Source organism: Trichosurus vulpecula, chromosome 7, assembly GCF_011100635.1.
Source record: "Trichosurus vulpecula isolate mTriVul1 chromosome 7, mTriVul1.pri, whole genome shotgun sequence".
Taxonomy (NCBI): Eukaryota; Metazoa; Chordata; class Mammalia; order Diprotodontia; family Phalangeridae; genus Trichosurus; species Trichosurus vulpecula.
This window is the reverse complement of record NC_050579.1, coordinates 38791639-38815572: the sequence shown is the minus strand read 5'-3', so window position 1 is coordinate 38815572 and position 23934 is coordinate 38791639. Positions and strand designations below refer to the sequence as shown.

Sequence of the window (23934 nt, the reverse complement as noted above, 5' to 3'; positions counted from 1 at the left end):
TCAAAGGAGACTTCTGGGACTGATAGTGTCACCTCTTACCTGCACTATTTGTGCCACTTACAAATCCAGCTCACTTCCCACACTGTATTTAGCATTACTGTGAAGATCACCTCAAGGTGCACACATCAGCACTTGGACCTAGAAATTCCTGAGACCAGTTTTCTGCTCAGGAAAAGAGACACAAAGCAGAAGAGGTAGCTAAGGAATCCAGTCTTAGGCTCAGTTAGACAAAGTATCATATATTCTCATACCCAGTCACCACTGTTACTGAGGAGTTCAGGGGAAAGATCTCTCCCCACCTCTTTACTGGAACCAGGGGAGAGACTGTTGTATTGGCAATTAAGTTGGGACTTTCTTACTGCTTTAGAATGATTAAGTGTCTTTGATTGAGCCTTACTAGGTGCAAAGCCGCAGGCCCAAACCCCTATCTACTAGGTTCTAAGCCTATGTGGGCGTGAAGCCCTCAGGGTCCTAAGGGGAGTTGCTAAGACCAGAGCCAATAGTAGGAGCCTGAGCTCAGATGATGGTTGATGATGGCTATAGAGTGTATAAAAAGAGAGAACAGAGCTATCTGCTTGGGGCTCTCACTCTTGGAGGTGTATTGATGTGGAGACTCTGGGCAGCTGTAGTTAAGAGCCCTCCAGCTTGTAAACCTGGGTGTTGGGACTTTGTTAAACCCTGGTAACTATGCATTGAGATTTGAATCAGACAAGGTCCATCTGTTGATGTTTGTAATTTGTTTGTATTTGCTCTGAAGTTCAGGCTGCTGGCTTTTTCCCCTGAACTAAGTGAATGATATATGTATATGTTGGATTAAAGTAAGATTGTTAAACCCTTAATGTTACTTTCCTTAGTAAAGCAGATCAAAAGAATCTGTGCTGGCAGCACTCTTGTTGTTGGGCTTGTGTTGGTCTTTCACCCCCCACAACAGCTGCTGGCTGAATTGTTGCAACAACTAAGTCCCTAGTGACATGTTGGGGTGCTGGGAGGGAAGGGGGCCAGGAGATGTGGGGCAAAGAAAGAGGTGGGGGGTGGGGAAAGAGAGAGAATCATACACACGCAGATTAAATTTCACTGAATGGACTGTTTTCTTGGTTCAGTGGCACTTCTTCCCCTATTCTCATCTCAGGGACCAAGGGACAGATTAGGAGCATCAGGTCATGCATGCCCTTCAGAGCACACGTGGCCAGAACACAAATTAAGCCTCTCTCCATTCCCCCCACCCCCAAATGAAGTAGACGGAGGGACCAATGCCACATCCTCCGGCAGAGTCCAGATCATGCCCATCTGTAAGGCTTCCGTCCTCCTGCATGGTCCATAGGACAGACCCCAGTCAAGCAATGATGACTCCATCACACTTACGTCAATTATCTCATTCCACGTTCATAACATTTCTATGCCAGTTATTTTATTTCCATTTTACAAATGAGGGAATTCTGAGAAATGAAGTGATTTACCCAGAGCCACAAAGATTTCACAGCCGGAAGGGCCATCAGACGACATCTAATCCTATTCTTTCATAACGCAAACGAGGAACCTGAAGCGCAGCACCACAAGCAGTACATCCCGTCTCTAAGCGAGGTCCTGTGCACGCTGTGAATCCAGGGACCTTCACTATACGAGGCTAGGTGGGAAGGAAGCTAAAACAAGCCGCGTGTTTAAATGGCTGCTGCATCATGTTTGTTTTGTTCTGTTTGAGGGCACAACAACAAAGAAACTTCCAGCATTAAAGCCAATTTAGATTAAAATTTATTTGTAGCATTAAATGTCTAATAAGGGGTTATCCAGCCTCCACCTAAAGAGGCTCCGGACCTGGGAAGCTCAGTGCCTGGAAAGCAGACATTGAGATTCACGGAACTAAGGGTTAATAGGTCTCCGACCCATTTTTGACAGAGGAGACGACGTGATTGGTCCAGCGAGACTCTTGCGGGGAGGGGGGTTTGGATGCCACGCTCCGCCGCTCCCTCTCTCCACTAAATGGAAACACCGCCAAGTCCCTCGTTTGCTTCTATCGTCCAGCGGGACATTAGCGTCTACGGAACTTAAGTGTGTGGGCGACAGGGCGCGGCGGATCTCGTCCTTCGGGACCGTACGGCAGCAGGGAGTGCGGTGGGGCAGGACACAGCGCGCAGGGCGCTCCTCCCCCATCCCCTGCGCGCAGGCGCGGGCCTCAGGCTCGGCTCAGGTCGGCCCCGTTCGGCTCAGGTCGGCCCCGTTCGGCTCGGCCCGGCCCCGGCGCGCGGACATGCTGCCCTCCCTGCAGGAATCCCTGGACGGGGACGACAAGGAGCTGGAGAGCAGCGAAGAGGGCGGCGGTGGCGGAGGCGGGAGCGCGGAGGACCGGAGGCCCGAGCAGCCACCCAGCAGCCATTTCTGCCTCTACGCCTACCACGGAAGCAGGTGCGGCCCCGGGGCTGGGCTCGGGCCTGGCCCTCCCCGGTTCAGCCCGGGGCGCGTGCACAGCACGCACGCGGGGCACGCGCACGCACGCCTGGGGGAGGGGCAGATGTGGGCGCCCGGAAGTGCTGAGCTTTGTCACCTCCTTTGTCAGTCCCTCAGTTCCCTCCTCTGTAAAATGGGCCTAATTGTAGCACTCAGGTCCTGGGATGTTGGAAGGTTCAGATGACGTAATGCTTGTGAGACGCTTCAAGCGGTCTACAAATTCTAGCTAATATTATTATTATAATACACATAGGCAGTATACATACACTCTTGCAGACACACCTGGAGTGCACCGACCCTGCCCGCGCACCCACATTCATGCAGCTCACGCACAGCACACAGCAGTGTAGACCCATGCTTACGCGCACAAGATGTCTGTAATACATGCGTGGACATGTGGAACCAGACTGCAACGTGATGACACATGTATGCACGCACACACATCACCGTGACTATAATTAATGCACCCTATGCCCAGGGCATGCAAAGCAAGCCGTGTATGCAATGCACATACGTGTGTACACGCGCCACGCTTCTCCGCGATATATACTCCGTGTGTGCAGTCATGCCAGCACATGCATGATGAGACATGCATACACGCAAAGCATGGGCATGCATAACAAGACTGCATGCATAGAATGTGCATGCACATATACACACCACATGTATACATTCGTGCTTGCGTATGCATAGAGACACGCATGCACGCACATTTCCTCGTCTCTAATGCTTCCTACACTTGGGGCATGCAAAGCAAGACATGCATGCAATACAAATATGTATGCACACATCCACATCACACATCTCCATGACACATATGCCACATGTACAGCCATGCTAAACACACATGCACATGCATGCATGCAAAACCTCTATAAACGTGCACCACATGCATGGGCATGCATGACAAGAATGCATTCCTACACATGCGTGCAGTATACGTGTGCCTCTAGCTGCATGATACACGCCATATGTATACTTATGCCTATATATCTGTGAGGTCCATGCTTACACACGTGTGTGCACACTCACCCTGGAGTACACCCACATCAATGATGGCCCTGCAAAGGGGTCTAAGAAAGAACTGTCAGAAGAGAATTAAGAGAACAGGGTTAGGAAAACCCAGGAAGGAGAGAGAATATCCAGAAAGGGGCGGGGGATGGGGGTGGCGATCGATACATGGTACAAAGAGGTGAAAAAAGGCCGTTGCATTTGTCAGTAAAGAGGTGACTTGGACGACCTTGGAGAGGGTGGTAGGGATGAAGCCAGATTGCAGGGTTTGAGGAAGTGAGAGGGAGTGAGAAAGAGGAAGCAACAGAGATGTTTTTTTTTCTAGGTTGACTGTGAAAGGAAGGAAAGATTAGGAATGATGGGGGAGCATGTGAATGGTAAGGACACGGGAGGAAGTTAATTTCAAAACAGTGAAGATGGGGGAGATCTGGGTGTGTTTGAAGGCGGTAGAAAAAGAACCAGTGAATAAGGAGAGATGGAAAATTAAGAAGAAGTGGTGATCAGAGGAGAAGGCTGCACGAGGAGGTGGGCCCAGGACATGAATAGAGGGGTTGGCTTCTTCAGGAGGGACCTCTTTGTCCTTCAGAACTGGAGGAGAGGTGGATGGATGGGGGGTGATGTGAAGTGTGGAATTGGGCAGGAAGGGATGCTTGTGATGAGTAACCTCAGTTTTTCTAGTGAAGTAGGAGGAGGTTTCTTTGTGTGGCTGATGTGGAACAAAGAGCAGATAAGGGTATTTGAGGACAAATGTGTGTATTGAAATCCCCAGGTAAAAGGGCAGGAGTTGGAGTTAGGAGGAAGACCATGAGCTAGGTGCTGAAGTCCCTGAGAAGGAGGGAGAGTGAGGTGCCACCAGTGTCTGGATAGAATGTTGTATGTGAGTGAGGGTAACCTCAGGAGGAGAGGTCGCTGAGTGTAGGTGGTAAAGGGGAAGACCTGGGAGCCACAGGGAGCAGCAAGAAACGTGCCTCCCCGTCTCCCATCAAAGGGTATGTGGTGGAAGGCACAAACCTCCATGGTGAGGCAATATTTTCAGGGGAAGGCCGGGTTACGGGGATTGCAGGGCAATGGAAGTGATGGGAGAGAAGCAGATCTAACGTGATGGGCAGTTGTTAAAAAAAGAACTAGGCTTCTCTAGAGCACAATGGATGGGGAAGGAAGGGTTGGATGGGGACCCAGAGGGCAGAGGACTGACACAGATGGGTACAAGGGATGGGTAGCTTTGGTCTAGGCAGCCTATGATTCTGAGTTGAGCTATGGGGTAGTCGATTGTCCAGTACCTAGTCAATCACTGAGCGTGTATTAAGTGCTTGCTGTGTGCCGGGTATGGTGGTCATTGTTGAGGATATAAAGACAGTGATGAAACAGGCCCAGCCCTCAAGGATCCATAGGAAGCAATAATCTGTCCATATGTAAGGCTATACAAAGTCAATATTAATTAAATCAACCAGGAGGGTACTAGTAGCTGATGGTGATGGACCAGGAAAGGCTTCATAGCCTGGGAGTTGGATCTTGAAGGAAGCCAGATATTCTAAGGCAGAGATGGAGAGGGAGTGAGGGCCAGGCATGGGACACAGCTGATGCAGTGGGGGGAGACAGGAGATGAAATGTGTGAGAGATAGCAGGGACAGTTTGGCTTGCAGTGTGACTGAAGGGGAATCATGTATAGATTAGTAGCAATGGTAATCTTAATTTGATTATTATTTCTTGAGCAGGAGGTGACACGGTGTGGTAAGAGAGGGGAGGAGGCGGGGGGATAATGTGGGCATCTGGCCCTGCTGTCTGGGTTCAGAAATTAATGTATGGATGGAATGCATTGGTCTAGGATCCCTGGAGGATACAAGGAAGAATAAAACCCTTTCTAGCCCAGGGCCCCTCCTCTGTCATCTCGTTCACATCGTTTCTCCGTTCATTCTCCGCACCTCTTCGTTTCTGTCTCTGTCATCTACTCCATCTTCTTCCCTCAAAGGTCCCTTCCTTCTCTGAATCTGTGATCCTATGGTCAGTATTCCAGTTATTTCCTCCATCCTTTCCCCTGATCATTGCCCCAGCCCTTACTGACCCACTCAACTCTGTCCTCTGAATTCAGTCTTTCCCTCTTTCTGCCTTTGTCCTCCTTCCCTTTTTGTCATCTGTTCTTTTCTCTCTTTGCCTTTCTCTTTTTTTTGACCCGATCATTCTTCCCCCACTCTTGCCTGTCTCTGCCGCTGCCTCCTCCCCTTTTCTATCTTCCATTCTCTCAATTTTCCCTCTCTCTGGACAGACTACTAGCCCTCCAGTAGCTAGGATTTTATTATTATTTTGTTTATTTTTGTTTATTTGTTTTTGCATCACATTCATTTCTGAATATATACTTCCATCTTCCCCTACCTGGAAGTCTTCCTTTGAAACAAAGATTAAACTCTAGGTCAAAGGTTATTCCTTTCCTTTGTATCATTCCAGATTGCCTTTCAGACAGTTGTTCCAATTCACAACTCTACAGTTAGTGTGCCTGTCTTCCTACAGCCCCTCCAACACTATTTCTGTTGTCCCATAGTTGTTAATTTGGTGGATGGGTTGAAACGTTAGAATTTATTGAATTTCTGTTTCTTTGTATTATTAGTAACTCGAAGCAGTCTTACACATGGCTGTTAATAGTTTGCAATTCATCTTTTGAGTAATGTTAGTTCATATCCTTTGACTGCTTATCTAGTGGGGAATGCATCTTAGTCTTAGACATGTTAATTTTCTGTAAAAGATATCCCAAAGTCTTAATGAAGTTTTAAGCTATTGAAGTTTAAAATTCCACTAAGAATTTTGGGATACCCTGTATGTCTTGAATTTCAAGCCTTTGTCAAAGATAGGGGATACAACCTAGTTTCCTTCTTACCCTAACTGCATTGATTTTGTTTGTGTAAAAGCTTTCTCAATTTAATTCAGTCAGAATTACCTATTTTATCTTTTGTGATCTCTCCCTTATTTGGTTAAGAATTCTTCCCCTGACTTTCGTTTTTATTATTAGTCTCCCTGTTTCTTACTTGTTTTTAGTTGTCCCTACACAGTTTTGGGGTCTTGAAGTGGGTCTAGCTTGTGGATTTGCAGAAATAGGCTTCCTTTTAGGTGAGAGAGGTCCTGGATCCTTCAGGTAGCTAAGCTGGTACGCCCCTTCCTCTTGGGGGGACCTTGGGTTTTTCATCTGCAAAATTGAGGGCTGGGGGCTTCTATCCAGCTCCAGGGATTTATGAATGGACTGCTTGTTGTTGTGTTTTCACTTGGCATTTATCTTTTCCATCATTAAAAAAAGGTGGCTGCCATCATTGGCTTTCTATTCTCACATTCCTAGCTGATTTTCCCTTTGACTAGCTTCTTCCCCAGCCTTTCCCCTTCCTGTTTGATCCCTGCGGTGGCCAGATTTCCATGATTAATGGCTATAATGATCACATGGTTTGCAGATCACCAGCACAACGTGGGGACAGTGATGATGGAAGTCCAAGTAGCCTGACTTTGGAAACCCCTTCTGCTGCAGACTTCAGGTAAAGCCAGTATTTATTTTCCCATCTCGAGGGCAGCTCTGACCTGTAGAGATTGGCAGTCCTGATTTTCCATCGAGTAATTCATATATCAGACATATAAATCCACTCTCCTCATGAGAACCTAGACATCTCTTTTCTGATATTATGAATATAATGGGTAGGTCCAGCTGGTCAGCCAGTAAACACTTAATAGTGCCTGCTATGTGCCAGGTACTGTGCTAAGGGTTGGGGATACAAAGAAAGGCCAGAATCAGTCCCTGCTAAGGAGGGGCTCACAATCCAATGAGAGGTCCAAATAATGCTTGTATCATTAGTAATTAGACACAAGTTTGTTCTCCCTAAGTTTCTGGGAACACACGTGAGATTCCAGTACTTGGATTTAAATGATATATGAACATTACCATCAGAGGTAACTAATGAGAGGCAGTGTGACCTAGTGGTAGAAGCTGCCTTTGGAGCCAGGAGGGCCTGGCTCTGATACATACTGGGTCTGTGACCCTGGGGAAGCCCCTTGACCTTGAGGGGTCATTAAACCATATATAAGGATCCCTATAGGCCACATGTTGACTTAGAAAACTTCCTATTAATAGTATCTATGTTTTGTTCTATCTTTATTTTGTGAAATATTTCCCAAATACCTTTTTATGTGGTTCATGCTGGATGGGTCTCTGGGGACTTGTTGTTTGACATTTCTGTTCCAGACAACTCCAAAGAGTATCAACCTGCATTGGTGAAGGGACTTTTTCTCTCCTGAGAGCCCCCTATATCTTTGAATTCACAGGCTTAGTCCCTCTCTATCAGAACTGTTTCAAAGATCATTTTAGAGTTTTGCTTTTCATGCTCTGTTCTGTATGACCCTGGGCCACCATGACTGTGTGCCTCAGGCACGTGTCCATGGCACTTACATACCAAGTCAAAGATGGGTGGTGATCTGCCTTGGTAGAGAGAACTGCCACAGCTGGAGTTTGTTGCATGCCCTTTGCAGTAGGAGCCTAGATTTAGAGTCAGAGGTGATCCAGGCCAGTCCCCTTATTTTTACAAGTGAGAAAACTGAAGCTCAGAGGGTGAGCTGGCATGTCCAAGGTAACAGATTAGGGCTGGAAGGGGCCCTAGAGGCCAGAAAGCCCAACCTCCATATTTTACAGTTGTGGAAACTGAGGCTACAGAAGTGACATGCCCAAGGCCACGCACTCTATGAAAGTTCTGAGGGAGTGTTCGAACAGGTCTGATGTAGGGATTGTGTTGAGAGTCTATTCCTCTATAGCAGTGTAAAGTTTTGAGAGGAGTGTCCTTTCTCTGTCTTCATGCAAACAGGACCAGGCTAGAACCACTTTCTACCTTGAGGCCCTGGGACAGCAGCTCCCAGCACTTACCTCCTCCACACCTTCCAAGGGCTTTGCCTGCCCTGTCCCTGTCTTGCTCCAGACTCAGAGGAAGAGGACCCTTGGCCACCCCTTCCCTACTTTCCTTTGGCCTGAGTTCCTCCTGTCACCTCCATGACCTTGCTCCATTCTCTTTCCATCTTGCATCTTTACCTTCTCCCACTTCTGGCTACAGCCTGCAAATGCATTCACAGCTTCCTGATCCTACAGTTCCTGCTTGATCCCTCTTCCCTTCAGACTGTTGTTCTCTTGTCTTCCGTGAACGTCACTGCTGCTGTTTCCCTACTACGTCGTGTCTTCTTGGGTCATTGTAATCTGGCTTCCGTCCCTGCTACGCTCCAGAAATAGCTCTCTCCAAGGTCAGCAGTAACCTTCTTCCAAAATCCAGCGGCTTGGGTTTTTTTTTTTTCCCTGCTGTATTCTTCTTTATCTCTCTGAGGCATTTAGCACTACAGACCCCCTCCCCCTCATTCCTGGTCCTCTTTCCTGGCTTGGCTGGAATATTGCATCTCTCTATCTATCCCTTCTCTGTCTCCTTTGCTAGAGCCTTCTCTTCATCCCTTAAGAAGGGCTTTCCCTGCAAGTTCTTTCCTTGGGCCTTTTTTCTTCTTTCTCTACATTCTCTCCTCTGGCTGCAGTTATCACCACCATGGTGGTGATTCCCAAATCTCTATCTTTCCCCTCACCCTCTCCCTAAAGCTCCAGTCCCATATTTCCAGCGCCCTTCTGTATATCTCTGCTTTGGTGTCAGCTCATCATCCCCCCGCCCACCCCCTTCCTGACTCCTCCATTTTTGTCTTTGGTATCTCCAGCCTCACGGTCACCAGGCTCAGAACTTCAGAGACACCTTTGAGCTCCTTTTCCCTTATTCTTCATCACCTGCCAAGTCTAGTCAATTCCTTTGCACTCCCAAAGCAACCCTTCTCATTCAGGTCTTCACTGCTTCTCACCAAATTTCCAGAATAGCTTCCCACCTGATTCTTCTTCCAGCCTGTCGCCCCGTGCTAAGTAATCTTCCTTAATGTGCGCCTCTGGTCACATGTTTCTTCAACTCAGAAATCTTCAATGGCTCCTCTTTTCCTGCCCTCTGAAACATTATTTCCTGATCTCCCCACACTGACCCATGTGATACTCCACGCATTGTTCAACCCTATTTCCCAGGACTGGAATGTTTTCCTTCATCCCCTCAGCCTCCTGACCTCCCCGGCTTCCTTCAAGACTCAGCTCAAGTATGTCCCTGTTTTGGGGGCCCTTCCTTCTAGCTTTTGGCTCCGTGCCTGGTGAGATGGAAGTGGTTGGCGTGGTCACCAAATTAACCACAACACCAGGTAGACAGCTTAGAGCAGCGGTCTTTAACCTAGAGTCTATAACTTTTAAAAAAAAATTTGATAACTACATTTCAGTATGATTGGCTTCTTTTTTTCATCCTGCATATTTTATTTTGGGCACTTAAAACATTCTTCTGAAAAGGGGCATACTTGTTTTTTTCCTAGATTACTGCCAAAGGGTCCGTGCTGTAAAAAGGTTATAAAAATCTCTGGCAGAGACAGCATGCAGCAGTGGGTAGAACAGTCAGGTGTTCTGGATTTGAATGTTGCCTCAGATACGTCCTAGCTGTGTGACTTTGGCCAATTCACTTAGCCTCTGTGTAAAATGAGGAGACTGGGTTTGATGACTTCTGTGGATCCCGTCCTTGAAAGTCATTCTAGCTTCAGCGGACATTCAACTCTGCTCACTATTGCAAATCCAGATTTCTGTTGGCAATGAATTAATAAATTTATTTATGTAAAACAGATGTACACACATAGACATACACACGTATACATTTATTTTGTTTGTTTCAAAAGCCTTTCCTTGGTAGATACTAATTTACCACTGGAAGCAGAGCCAGAGCTCCGGAGCGCCATCGCTAAGCGTGTGTCCAAAGGAGCTGTCTTTGAAGGGCTGGGTAACGTTACGTCGGTGGAGCTGAGGTAAGGACATAGGATACAGGTCGAATTTTTATTTCTGAGCTAAGTGATGGAAGGGATAAGCAATTCCCCCAAGGCCAGATCTCACTAGCTGACATGTACTTGGCTGGCTCCATGTCTAGACCCATCTTGATCACAGCAAGGAAATTGTGAAGCTTGACTCATCCCCTCTTTAATTAGTTAATTAAGTTAATACTAGCAATCCACTTAACCTTTCCCTTCCAAGTATTTAAGGCATGATAAGGAGGTGGGTAGACTCCCAATGTAGATATGGATGAAGATGAGCAGTCTTGAAAGCAGTCTGCTAAATTAGATTCATGTTGGCCACAGGATGAATCACCATCCTGTTCCCTTTGACTCTTTTTTTACCCCCTTCTCACCCCCTATCCTGCAGTCTTCCAGATTCCCGGGTCGGTTGCTATTACTGCCTTTTCCAGCAAGACAGACTGCTTCTAGAAACAGCAAGCGCAGAGTCCGTTCCTGACCCTCCTGAATATATAGTCTGTTTCTTAGGAGGGTCTGAAAAAGGACTTGAGCTATATCCTTTTCTTTGTCTCTGAAGATGGCAGGAAGGCCAAGTTAGGGGAATAAAATAGAAGATGGGTTCCCACTGACTTTCCATTCTTCAAGACCCCACCCCATCCTCAGAGTTTCACCACATCATTCCTACAACATTTCATTCATTTTTTAAAAAAATTAATATTATTAATTAATGGAATGGAAAAATATTTATTAAGTAGCCTTGGGGAGGGGTTGGAGAAATCAGTGAAAGTTTCCCTTGCCCTGACTGCCTACATAGGCCCTCGGGCCAACCACTGGGGATTTGGGTAGCTGCTGGCAGGCAGGGGGAGGGATGTGGGTGAGGAAGGGGAAGGTCCTTAGTGGGAACCTCCAGATGCTTTATTAATTTTTAAAATTAATTAATTTTAAAAATTAATAGCACAGTTCCTGGCCCGTTTAGATACTTTAAAATACTTGATTTGTTTCGCTTAATTGTACTTATTTGTTACAAAGGAGAGTGATGTTTTAAAAATTCAACATTAAACATTAATTAAAAATTAAGCATTTTAAGATTAAACATGACTAGTAAAGAATCCTGTTAGAAATTTAAGAGGAAAAACCTGAAGGTGTTATAATATTGTATGTGTTTAATTAATTTATGTGTAAAAAGTTTAGAGGTTAGTATTAATGTTTACTTTCAATAAAACATTTAATCAGGATATTAGCAGTGTCTGAAAATGTATGCCTCATTTTGCACCTATAGCCCACCACCTTTTTGTCAAGGGGTAGGAGACTGCCAGTCCTCTGAAGTCATCATCGATAGCTACACTGATCAGAATTCTGAATTGTTTTCCTTTATATTACTATAGTTATTGTATAAATCCCCTACAAAAGATTAATTCACTTTTCCTTATATAATTCCTTTTGTTCTTGCTTTTTCACTTTTCTTTTTTTCATAAAGGACTTTATAGTTTCTCTGTATTTCTCCTACTTGTCCATTGCATTACAATATTTCCCTACATGAACACAGCACAATTTATTTAAATGTTTCCCTATTGTTCAACATTTAGGTTGTTTCCAGTTTTTTTTTTTACAATTACATATAATGTTGCTAATGAAAATCTTTTAATAGATGATTGCTTCTTTTTGGCAATGATAACACTCTCAGGATATTTCCAACAGTGGAATTATTGGGTCAGAGTTTATGTTGTAAAGTTGTAACTTTTACTACCTTCAGATTGCTTTCCCAAGAGATTCTACAAATTTCCAGTTCTACCAGTGATAAGGAGCGTACCTGTTTCTTCACAGCCCTGCCAGCATTGTGTTTGGCTTTTATTTATTTTTGCCCATTCGACGGCTAATGAGAGGGTAACTCAAGGATACCCTCATTAGTGAGGTTGAGCATTTTTTCCAAGCGATTATTAACAATTTGATTTTCCTCTTTTTAAAATTGTTCAAATCCCTTGACGTTGAATTCACTTTAAGTTCCTTCTTTTGAGCATGTCTGCTACAAAGGGTGTTACTGCCATAGGGATAGTAATAGGTACCTGTGATTTCATTGGTATAGGGAACTCCCAGATGAGGAAAGTCTGACCAGGTTAGGTCAACACCTCCTCTACAGCCTGTAGCCTGAGGGAGCCAAAGACAACCAGGAGAGGTTAAGCAGCTTGCTTATGCCGGCCCAGGGCAGGACTAGAACCCAGGTCTCCCCACCTTCCACACTGACTCTGCAGCCACCAATTCTGTTTGCTCATTTCCAAAGGCCACTTTTGGAGATTGTTTCACTTCATAATATTTGTAAAGTGAGAGGTTTTCTATTTGATTTGGAATGCTTAGAACAGCCATCTTGATTTTTTATTTCTTCTTATTAGACAGCTAGGTGGCACAGTGACCGCACAGAGCGTTGGACCTGGAGTCAGAAAGACCTGAGTTCAAATGCAGCCTCAGAGGCTAGATGTGGGACCCTGGGCCGGTCACTTAACCTCTGAGTGCCTCAGTTCCCTCGTCTGTAGAATGGTATAGTAGTAGCACGCACCTCCTAGGGTGGTTGTGAGGATAAAATGTGGTAATATTTGCAGAGCATTTTGCAAACCTTGAAGTGCCGTATGAATGCCAGCCTACCATCATTATTGTTTACTATTATCATTCCTTAAGATCACACTTTCAGACTTGAGCTGGACAAATACATCCAAGGCCTGAAGGCGAACGTGCATGGCGAGGTAAAAAGCGCGACTTTGTCCTTTTTAAGCATGGGAGATTAACACTATTGGGTGTCATGGTTCTTCTCTACTTGCAGAGTATTTCCAGGTGGCCGCCAAGAATCCTAAGTATACATCGCTCTGAGGCAGGCAGGGAGTTCGCTCCCGAGGCAAAGCAAGCCCGCCAGCTCTGGGCATTCTGGGTGATGGCTCTGCTGCTTTCCCCCCCAGCCAAACGCTGATGATTCGGTTCATTCACTGAGAGGGCATGTGAATGATGACTGCCGAGGAGGTGGGAACAGGGGTCTCAGCTACGCAGGGCATACCGGTAGAAGGCTTGCTCTGCTGGGCAGGGCCCCCATTGTGCTCCTGTAGCCTTGTCCACTGGCCCCAGAGATCACTCTGCAGAAGAATACAGCTGCTCTTGTGGCTGTCACCCCACAAGCTGGGGACGTATTACCTGAATCCTAGCACTTCCCTAAGAGCCCCTCTATGTCTCTGTTCTATTCGTGAATTTAGACCTTTTTTGAAACAGTTTTACCGTTTTTGCTTCTAGCACTTCTTTGGGTGTTGGGTTTCATAAGTGTCTTACCTGGGGGAGGATGACCTGTGACATAATGATGTGGGTCAGTTGCCTTTCTACCCCAAAGCTGCGAATGACAGTACTTCTTGGAAGGTGACCCTTCATGGAAAGGGAGGTATCCCTGGGGGGAATGTGAGAGTATCAGAACCAGGATATCAACACTGGGAATATACCTCCTGGTATCTTGGTGAGTCAGGCTGGACTCTATTCTCAGTTGCCCCATGTATAACCATTCCATTCTCTCCTTTGAATGTTGGCCATCTCAGGTGAAGAAATGACAATGAATACCTTAGATTTCATCACTTTAAATAGAAAATGTTTACAGTGGTTTCCATTCTAGGCTTTTTTTGCCCTTTTTCTTGATTTACATTTTTTAAAAATTAGGAACTTAACAAACATTAACAAACATGAGTAGTTCACTGTATAAACGGTAACAGAAAAGTAGGATTACACATGAAACCATAAATCTTTATGTACAACTAGGGTTTTTAAAGTGTATTTAACATGATTAAAAATTTAACGTAATTAAAATTTAACATGATTAAGAACCAGGCACAGTGGCACATACCTGTAATCCCAGCTACTGGGGAGGCTGAAACTGGTAGATCTCTTGAGCTCAGGAGTCCTGTGCTGTTGTGAGCTATGCCCGATTAGTGTGTGGGCTAATCATGGCATTAATATGGTGAAGCCCTCTGGGAATGGGGTCCACCAGGTTGCCTAAGAGAGACAGATGGGCCTAGGTTGGAAAACAGAGCAGGTCAAAGCTCCTGTGTCAATCAGAGTGGGACTGCCTATGAGTAACTCTTATCCTCCAGGCTGGGTCAGAAAGAGAAAACTCCTCTTTAAACAAAACTTTATAGTATCAAAACGGCTCACCTTATCAGCATCCCCTCCTGAGCTGCCTTTTGCTCTCAATGTTTTATTTTGCAAACAGAATTTATTAACTCACTCCTCTGGGAAGGATACGTATCAACATTCTTTTTCTGATCTTAAAATTCAGAAGTGTTTATCCACCAGCTCTTATCACTGTTAACAATGTTGAGACAGAAAATATTCTGTTTTAGTTAAAATGTTAAATGACAATATTTTATTTTGTGTATACATAGGAAGGTAGCCTGGAGGCCTGCACCAAATCGTACCTTAGCAATTGGTTTGAGGCGGCCATATGCCCAATTGAGAGAGTCGTGCATCTCTTTCAGGAGAAACTTACCTTTCTCCTGCATGCTGTAAGTATCAACACATACATTCCATTGATTGAGAGCCAGTTGGGAAGTTCTATGAAAGACTTAAAGAGACTGCTAATACATATTTTTTCCATTGGTCCCAAATGTAGCTCTCAACAATTCACTCAGAAACTATTAGGTCAGTGGCAGTTGCCAGTTGAGGCGCCTTCATGGAACAAATCATTTCACAATAATAATCTCCTAGGTACTCTTTAAGATGACTTATAAGTAGAATTAATTCCCTAAGCAGTGGGCGAGGAGGAGAAAAACATTCAAAGCATTTTGAGTTCAGAAGATCACAGACCTTTCTAGAGCCAGAAGGGACTTCAGAGGCCATCTAGACTAACTACTTCATTTTATATGTAATGTTACTGCGACCTGATGAGTTGCCTAAGGTCACACAGGTGGTATGTGTGAGAGGTGAGATTTGAACCTAGGTCCTCCAACTCAGTAGCCAGTGTTTGGTTACTCTAACGTACTGGTGTCTCCTCTAATGGCACACAACATTCAGATGGAAAACTGGAAAATTCAATAGCTGTCCAGATATTTTGCCATTAGCAGTGAGGTGTATTTGAAATCACCTGGATAACTGACTGGATTTTCCATCCAGATAATTGTGTGGGGTAGATACAGGCTTGGATCAATAAGGAACCTTTATCTTTACTATGTAACAACAGTTGAAAAGAGGAGTCCTCAAGATGAGTAGTATCACGCTCTTTGTTCAGCACCTTGGAGAGGGCAGTGGAAAGCTCAGGATTTGGAATCCAAAGATCGGCTTCAGATGTCAGCTCTGTCACTTGCTCCTGTCATGACCTTGGGCAAGTGATCCAGTTACATGCAGGCCTCGGTGTCTTCCTCCACACAACGAGGCCCAATGGACTAAATGATCTCTAAGCCTGCTTCTGGCTCAAGATATTCAAGCCTCCGATCCTGGTCAAGCACTGTCCAGTCAGATATTTTGGGAAGGTTGTGATGTATCCCAAGGGCCAGTCCAACAAAGAGTGAGATGAAGAGAGTGATGTTATTAAGTCAGATGATCAGAGCTAGGGCGTTCTCTACTACGTCTAGCCTTAGGATAGTTCAGCAGAGAAAAAAGCTGTCCAAAGGGAGGAGAACCCTAGGCATGTTTGGAAAAGGACACAGAGAAAACTTATTTATTTGTTTGTTTTCTGTCTTTTATTTTTTTGGTTCCACCTTATTGATCAGGGTCTTCTGTAAGATTCTGTTTCTTATTGGGTATCCTTTGTCGATGGTTGTTACGTTTACAACAATTTCTTTTAATGATCATGAAGAAATAGGTGTTATCCAGATTTTATATCTGCACATAGAGGCAGAACCCTTTGTGCTGCACACAGTGGGTGCTTAATTGCTGCTTATCAGATTGAACCAAAGCAAATCAAATACATGCTGACAGAATGAATTTCTCTCTTGAAGGCTTTGAGTTACACTCCTGTTGAAGTTCAAGAATCAGATGAAAAAACAAAGAGAGACATTAATGGGTAAAGACTGCCAAAAGTTTTATGAAAACATCTTTTTTTCACAAGTTGCTTTTAAAATTTTTAGATTTATTTATTTAGAGTATTGTTTATGTATTTTTCTTTTTATTGTTCATGTAACTGCAAATCTCTATTGTATACAACTTGCTTATAAATTCAGTATGTAATTTTCAAAGCTGTCCTTGTCTGTAGCTTTTTTTTTCTGGATCTTTCATTTGTGTACTTTTTTTAATGCTTCAATTTCTCTTTTCTTTCATTTCTATAGCTTTTTTTTTTGCAACCCTATCACTACTTCTTTCCATTCCTCCCACTTACCCCCCAGTTTTCCCAACTATCCCCGCCAAAAACCCTGGTAACCCATGTATGTCGTTAAGCAAAACAAATTCCCACCTTGGCCATGTCTGAAAATGTAGTATGTCTTACTCTGCACCTGAGTTCATCACTTAGGGGTTCAGTAGCTTGCTTCATAATTGTTGACTTTTACTTTAAAAAAATTAAAAAAAATAAAAACTACTTCTTTTTCATCTCTGAGCCCCTTTAAAGTTACTGAATGGCTGGGTGTGATGGTGCACGCCTGCCGTCCCTGCGGCTCAGGAGGTTCAGGGGTTTTAAGCTTCAGTAGGGCTGCAGCTGACCAGGTGTCTACAATAAAGCCCACACCAATGTGGTGAGCTCCTGTGCAGAGGAGGAGGCTGCCGAAACTGGCCCAGATTGGAACAACCAAGGTTCAGCTTCAGTGCTGAGCAGCAGCGTGGGATCAGGCCTGTGAGTGTCAGCTGTGCTTTCGGCCTGAGTGAGATAGGGAAACCCGGTCATGATGACAACAACAACGATGACATTCGGAAAAAGGAACTTTCTGTTGTGGCAGGTTTCTGAGTGTGGCCAGTCTCCAAGGACTTATTCACGAAGGGACGATGACCTCCTTATGCATGGCCATGACTGAAGAGCTGCACAAGTCGGTGGTTATCAATTGTAGCGGGCCTCAGCCACAGTTTTCTGGTGCAGGTGAGAAGGGCGTTCTAAAGTGGCCTTTGTTGGTTTATTTCTGAGACTGAATGTCCATGCTGTACGGGATGAGAACAGATCCTACGGAGTTTTACTTTCTGCCTTTCATGTTTCAGATTTTTAATTTTTTTTAAAAAAAGTTTTATTGGTATCTTTTGTTCTTATAACACCTTTATTTCCAAATAGATTCCCTCCCTCATTCCCCTGCTCAGTGAATCATGCCTTGTAAGAAAGAATTTTTAAAAAATTTATTAAAAAAATTTTTACTGCTTCACTTCTCAGACAATAACAGTAGGTTACTTATAGGAGCAATGTATGAGAGATTTGTAAGTGTAAAGTGCAGATTAATATATTATTATTTCAAGTAATGCAATACCCTACGTAGAATGTCCTTTGCATAAGGAAGCAGCAGAGTGTGGTGGATAAAGGACTGCATTTGGAGTCAGGAAGATCTGAGTTCAAATACTGCAGTATCAGAGGACTTGGAATCAAATCCTGCTTCTGATGTTTACTACATGTATAACTTGGGAGCCTCAGTTTCCCCATCTTGTTTGAAACAAAATGGCCTCTTCTAGTTGTGGGGCCATAGGCAAGCCATCTGAGCTTCTCTGAGCCTCAGTCTCCCCATCTGCAATGGAGATAACCACACCTGTAGTACTTCAGTCAGAGCTGAGCAAATCTTTCAGTGCTGTATAAACTCCAGATATTATTACTGGTTTTCACCGTCCCTGATGTTTTGCAGGAAGCAACAGGTTTTGTGAGGACTGGATGCAGGCGTTTCTGAATGCTGCAGAAGGTGGCAACCCATTTCTTTTCCGACAAATCCTGGAGAACTTTAAACTGAAGGTAACTTACTGTTGATGCGCTTCTCGGCAGATGGTTGTCCGAGTCTTCTGTGGAAGTGTTTATCACACCTTTCCAAATGGCTGGTGCGCAGGAGATGGTGAACCATTGAATTTCTTGTTACTAAGCTGAATGTGATGGCAGTTTCAAGTAGAATTAGTCTTGCAGTATGAGAGAGATTGATATTTTCTGTGAAACTTTTGGAGGCAGTGTGGCCTGGTGCATGGACCGCTGAACTTGGAGACAGGGGAGACCAGAGTTTGAATCCTTCCAGATGCTTCACAGCCCTGTTCCTGAAGAAGTTGCCTGGCCTCCCTAAGCCTGAGGCAGTGCCCTGGGACCTATCTGCAGAGGCAGAGAGTCCAGTTCCAACGGCCTTGTTGTTCAGATGCCAAACTTACATTTGCCTAAAAGACCATCTTACAGAGAACTCACACAAGTGATCTTTCCTATGTTTGTGTATCTGGTAGCCTAATGGTATGAAATACTGGGTGTTGTCACTTCTTGTTCTGGGTATATTTTTTAAAAAAATTTACTGATTTTTTTTGTTTGCTTTTATGCCACATTTTTTTTTCAACTATATCACTCCTCTCTCTCTTCCCCAGAGAGTCATCTTATGTGACACAGAATTTAAAAAAAAAAAGAACTAAAGAGGAGAGGGAAAAAGCATTTCAGCAAAACTAATTAGCAGTTGGGGAAGTGCAGTCTGACAATATACGTGATATTTCACAAAGGGTCCATTTCTTGAACCTCATTAAAAAAATAATCTTAAGTATACATTTTGTTTTGACATAACAGATATTTCCCAACAAACACCCAGACAAACCGCTTTATAAAATATGCTCCCTGAGAAAGCTGTTTGAGCATCTATTGTTAGCGGAAAGGATGGCTGTAAGTGTACTCTTTAATTGTGGCAATATGGCGATAATGTTGACTGCTGTCATTTGGGCAGAGTTTTGCTGCCTTGCCAGACTAATTTGGAATGTTGCAATCACTGTGATTTTTTATTTTTTTTTTTGCTTTGCTCTCCTTGTTCTGCATTACTTCATACAAATCTTACTTTGTTTCTCTAAATTCTTCATATTCAACTTTCTTCTTGGTATAGTACTTTTAAATTATTTCCATTTACTGTAATTTGTTCAGCCATTCTCCAGTCATCAGGCCCATGTTTTGTTTCAAGATTTTCCAAATGAAAGTTGCTTTGATTATTTTCGTACAGTGGGGCTTTTCTTGCTGTCAGTAATCTCCTTGGGATGTGGTCCCAGTAGTAAGATCTCTGATTCTGTGCCTATAAATTTGTCTCCTACATCACTCTTATAAAGAACCTACTGTTATGATCTGTTCAAACTATGAACAGTTTAACAACTTTTCTTAAGTCCAAACAGTTTTCCAGATGGTTGGATCAATTGACTGTTCCACCAGCAGTAAATTATTGTGTCTGCCTTCTTATAACTCCTCCAACGATGAATATCTTCCATCTTTTACCATATTTCCTAGCTGAGTGCATTTCAGATGGTACTCAAGCATTATTTAGATCTTGTTATTAATTCCCCACTCTTTACAAAAATGAAAACTACATGCCTTCAACTCGTCTCTCTTTTCTAGGCTATCCAAGACACAAACAACCTGAAGAGGTTTATTCGCCAGGCAGAAATGAATCATTATGCCTTGTTTAAGTGTTACTTATTTCTGAAGAACTGTGGCAGTGGAGACATCCTGCTGAAGATAGTGAAAGTGGAGCACGAAGAAATGCCAGAAGCCAAAAATGTGATCCTGGCCCTTGAAGAATTCATGAAAGAAAAAGCTGCATCCTAGAACTCTTAATCATTTGTTTTTATATACTCTGAAATTGCTGCAACGTAGTACTGAACAGTCATGCTCTCGTGATTCATTGGAACCACTTTGTCATTGTCATAATGGGTAATCCAAAAGCATTAGGTGATTTCAAACTAATTCTAGGTTGCAGTCTTTTAGTGGTTTAAATCATGTAAAAACCGGTGGGAACATTTCCTTGGAGTCTTAGGGATAAAGATGTGCAAGTACGTAGTTGTTCTCTTTGTCGGCTTTAACCTCATCAATCATAGAATCTTGGGGCTGAAAGGGACCACCAGAGGCTGCTGATCTCTCTCGTCCCCTATCTTTGTGTGGGCAATCCTATTTTTCTAGGCTCACAGAAAGAGATTCTGTAGCCTCTCTCTCTTTAGTCCATTCCTCTGTTCAGAACACTGTTAAGACATTTTCTGTGGCAGAAAATCATCATGATTCTTTCTCAATCACCCCTGGATTTAGCATTTTGTAGCTGCTTGGAGAAGATACAGTTCTAGACTCGGGGCAGACTAGCTTCACAAAAACATTGCAAAGATAGCTCTAGAACACAGCCCATGTCTTAAAAGCTTTGCACTCTGTGGGTGCCTGATGTATTCTTTTGGATTATGGCAATGTTGATATGGTCAGCCTTGGTGCTGATATGCAATAAAACTTGAATTTGTAACAAATTGTAAAATGAGCTTGCAGAGTAGATGTGCCAGTTCGAAGGGAAAACATTAGCTGGTTATGGTATGGCCACAAAAATGAATCAAACTAAACCTTTTTTTTTCTTAGTGTATAGAGTTCTTTTTTTTTATTAGATTTTTTTATTTTTGGTTTACAACACTCAGTTCCAAACCTTTAAAGAATAGACTTTTTTTTTTCACAAAGTTGAAAATGCTTGACTAGTTGGTTGATTGTCATTTGAGTGATTAGAAATAGGGAAAAGAAAAACCAAGGCATTCTGCTGGCAACATGTAACCTCAGAAACTCAATAGAGATTCTTCATTACATTCAGACTCGGGCATTGATTTTTATGTCTGTACTTTAATTCTTATCCTCAAATTGTTTTGCACCAAATCAATGGAAGTCTGCTCTCAAGTGAATCGGATATCTTCTTTCCACCAAAACAGATTGCAGCTACACAGATGTACAGTGGTTTTCCTTGTCTGTAGGTATTTAAATAAACCCCATGTTTGATCGTTATTTAGTCCTGTCTATCATGGAATAGTGGGTTTGAAAGGCTGAACCTAGACCCCTGCCTTTTTGCTGATTGCTGTTTTCCTAGGCTTTGAGGAGATTCTATAACCTTGTAATAGGAAACATAAATCTTACATTTTTACTGCTCCAGGGATGTAGAGAAGTCCTGAAGGCCTTTAAGCTGAGGAATCGTCTCAGATTTCTCTAGATTCCTATTAAGTGCTGAGTTATGACAGTGATCTGCCCTTTCAGAATGGCCAGCAGTGTTTCCCCCTTTTATCCTCCAAGGCACAGAAATTCATCTAAGAAACGTATTAAGCACCTACTACGTGCATTTCACTGTGCTCTACACTGAAGGTTTTTTTGGGGGGTGGGGATCAGACCAGTGATTTCATCAGGGTTGCCTCAGTTAAAAAAGGCTGGGTTCATATCCTACCCTTGCCACATTTTGGCTGTGGCTTTGGGCAGATTGCCTAACCTTTCAGTGCCCTAGACCAAGCTTTAGAGAAGGAGCCCATCTGTTTTTGTAGCCCATCTCCCCCAGCAAAACTTAGCTCTTTGTTAGGGTATTTTAAAAAATTAGATGGATTCTCAAAAATGACATCCATTTTATTCATGGGGGATTTTTATTGCCATTAAAATAAAGGTCACCCTTCTGTATAACATTCCATTTCTTGTCCTTGTTGGTAGACAAATTGGGAAGGGAGGGCTAAGGACAACTTCCTTATTCACCATTCAGAAAGTGAGACCCACCACACTCAAAAGCCCAGGCCGCTTCTTTTCCCTTTCCTCCATTTTCCTCCCTTTGTCCATTTTAACCACCAGATGATGCCTGTCTTCTGCAGGAAGACCTTGCACTAGATGACAAGGAGGCCTACAATTTTCTTGGGAAACATTTCAGTTCTCAAGATGCTATTTCCCCAGCCTTTTGTCTTATTGGTGAGTGGAAATTCCATTTTCTTTAAAGGAATCTTTGCATTGGGAGGCTAACACAGCTCACACACTAGGTCACATGACTACCTTCTGAAACATGCTTCCTAGACACGATAACACCCAGGTGGCAAAAATGCCTAAATTCAGCTTTTCTCTCTAATGTCTTTCTCTGGAAAACAAGATGAAAGTCGTAGAATGTTGCCTGTTGTCATGCAACAGTCATTGACTAAATACCCCGTATGTGCCCAGCACCGTGCTGGGCACTTTACAAATATTAGCTCATTTGATCTTCACAATCACCTTGCGAATAATAAGCTTGGAAAGATAGGCTGGAGCCAGATTTTGGAAGGCTTTAAGAGCCAAACAGGAGGTTGTATTTTATCTTACAAGCTAGGGTAGGCCACAGGAACTCCTTGAGTAGGGGAGTGGCAGAGATTAGATCTATATGTTAGGAATATCAGCTTGGCAGCTTCATGGAGGTTGGATTGGAAAGAAGAGATTGGAAGCAGAGAGGTTATTAAGAGACTGTTACGTTAGTCCAGGTGAGAGGTAATGAGGGCTTGAATGGGAATGGTGGTTCTGTCTGTAGAGAGAAGGGGATAGAGTTGAGGAACATGGAGGCAGAATTGACAAGACCTGACAACCAATTCGATGGGTGGAGTGAGGGAGAGAAGAGTCAAGAATGGCCCAAAAGTTTTGAATCTGGGTGACGAAGAATGAGAAATAGGCAAGTTTGGGAAAGAGGAGAGTTTAAGGAGACAGATAATTTTTGTTTTGGACGTGTTGAGTTGGAGATGCTTGGGGAGACATCCAATTAGAGATTGGGATTAAGTGGTTGGAGATACAGGTGTGGAATTCAGGAAACAGTCTAGGGCTGGATATGTAGACCAGGGAGTCATGTGCATAGAGGTGACAGTTGAACCTATGGAAGCTGATAATACTTAGCACGTAGTAGGGGCTTAATAAATACCAGCTGACTGGCTGACTAGCTGATGAGAACACCAAAGAGAAAGAGAATAGACATAGAAGAAAATAAGGGCATGTACACTAAGGAGGCATCCTGGGGTGTATGTACACACGGAGGCTGGAACACAGGTAATGATTCAGCAAAGGGGACAGAAAGAGCATTCACAGAGGTAGGAGGAGAGCCAGCTGTGAACGGTGTCATGAAAACCCCAGGAAGGACCGTCTAGGAGGAAAGGGTGGTCAGATGCTACAGAGAAGTTGAGAAGGATTAGGACTGAGAAAAGGCCATTGGACTTGGCAATCAGGCATCTTTGGCAAACTTGGAGAGAGTGATTGAGTGACAAGATTGGAAGTCAAATTATAAAGGGTAGAGAAGGGACAAAGTGGAGGCCTCAATATGGTGGCCACTTTGTCTAGAAATATGATTGTGATGGAGGAGAGAGATAGAATGATAACTTGAGAGGGGAGGGGAGGATCAAATGGAAGATTTTATTTTATTTTTTAAGGATGGGGGAGATTTATAAGCATTAGGGAAGAAGCCAATAGGCAAGGAGAGATTTAAGATTTGAACTCTAAGGGCCCTTAAAAATCATCTAGTCCAATCCATTAATTTTTCAGATGAGCAAACTGAGGCTAAGAAAGGTTAAGTAGTTTGTTGAACATTATACAATTAGAGGTGGTCACTGAACCCAGGTCCTCCGACTCTAAACCCAGCATTCTTTCCTCATGAGTGAACATATCCAAAATATCTTTGAGGTTCATGCTATATATGATCATAAAACCTTTTTTTGTTTTGTTAGGGAACAAAGTATAAAGAATACCTGCAAATAAGCATTATCCTTCCAAGTATTCCCCTTGGGAGC

General features: G+C 43.6%; 1 protein-coding gene across 1 annotated transcript; it reads left to right on the top strand.

Moving 5' to 3' along the window:
- Window positions 1-1908: 1908 nt before the first annotated feature.
- On the top strand, window positions 1909-21178 carry C7H17orf75 (chromosome 7 C17orf75 homolog). The gene is made up of 10 exons (XM_036767323.1): window positions 1909-2400; window positions 6885-6965; window positions 10195-10320; window positions 10712-10855; window positions 12980-13037; window positions 14706-14825; window positions 16257-16321; window positions 17187-17323; window positions 18066-18169; window positions 19772-21178. The coding sequence occupies exons 1-10, from the start codon at window positions 2246-2248 to the stop codon at window positions 19979-19981; spliced, it is 1200 nt and encodes a 399-aa protein (XP_036623218.1). The 5' UTR covers window positions 1909-2245; the 3' UTR covers window positions 19982-21178.
- The last annotated feature ends 2756 nt before the right edge of the window (window positions 21179-23934 follow it).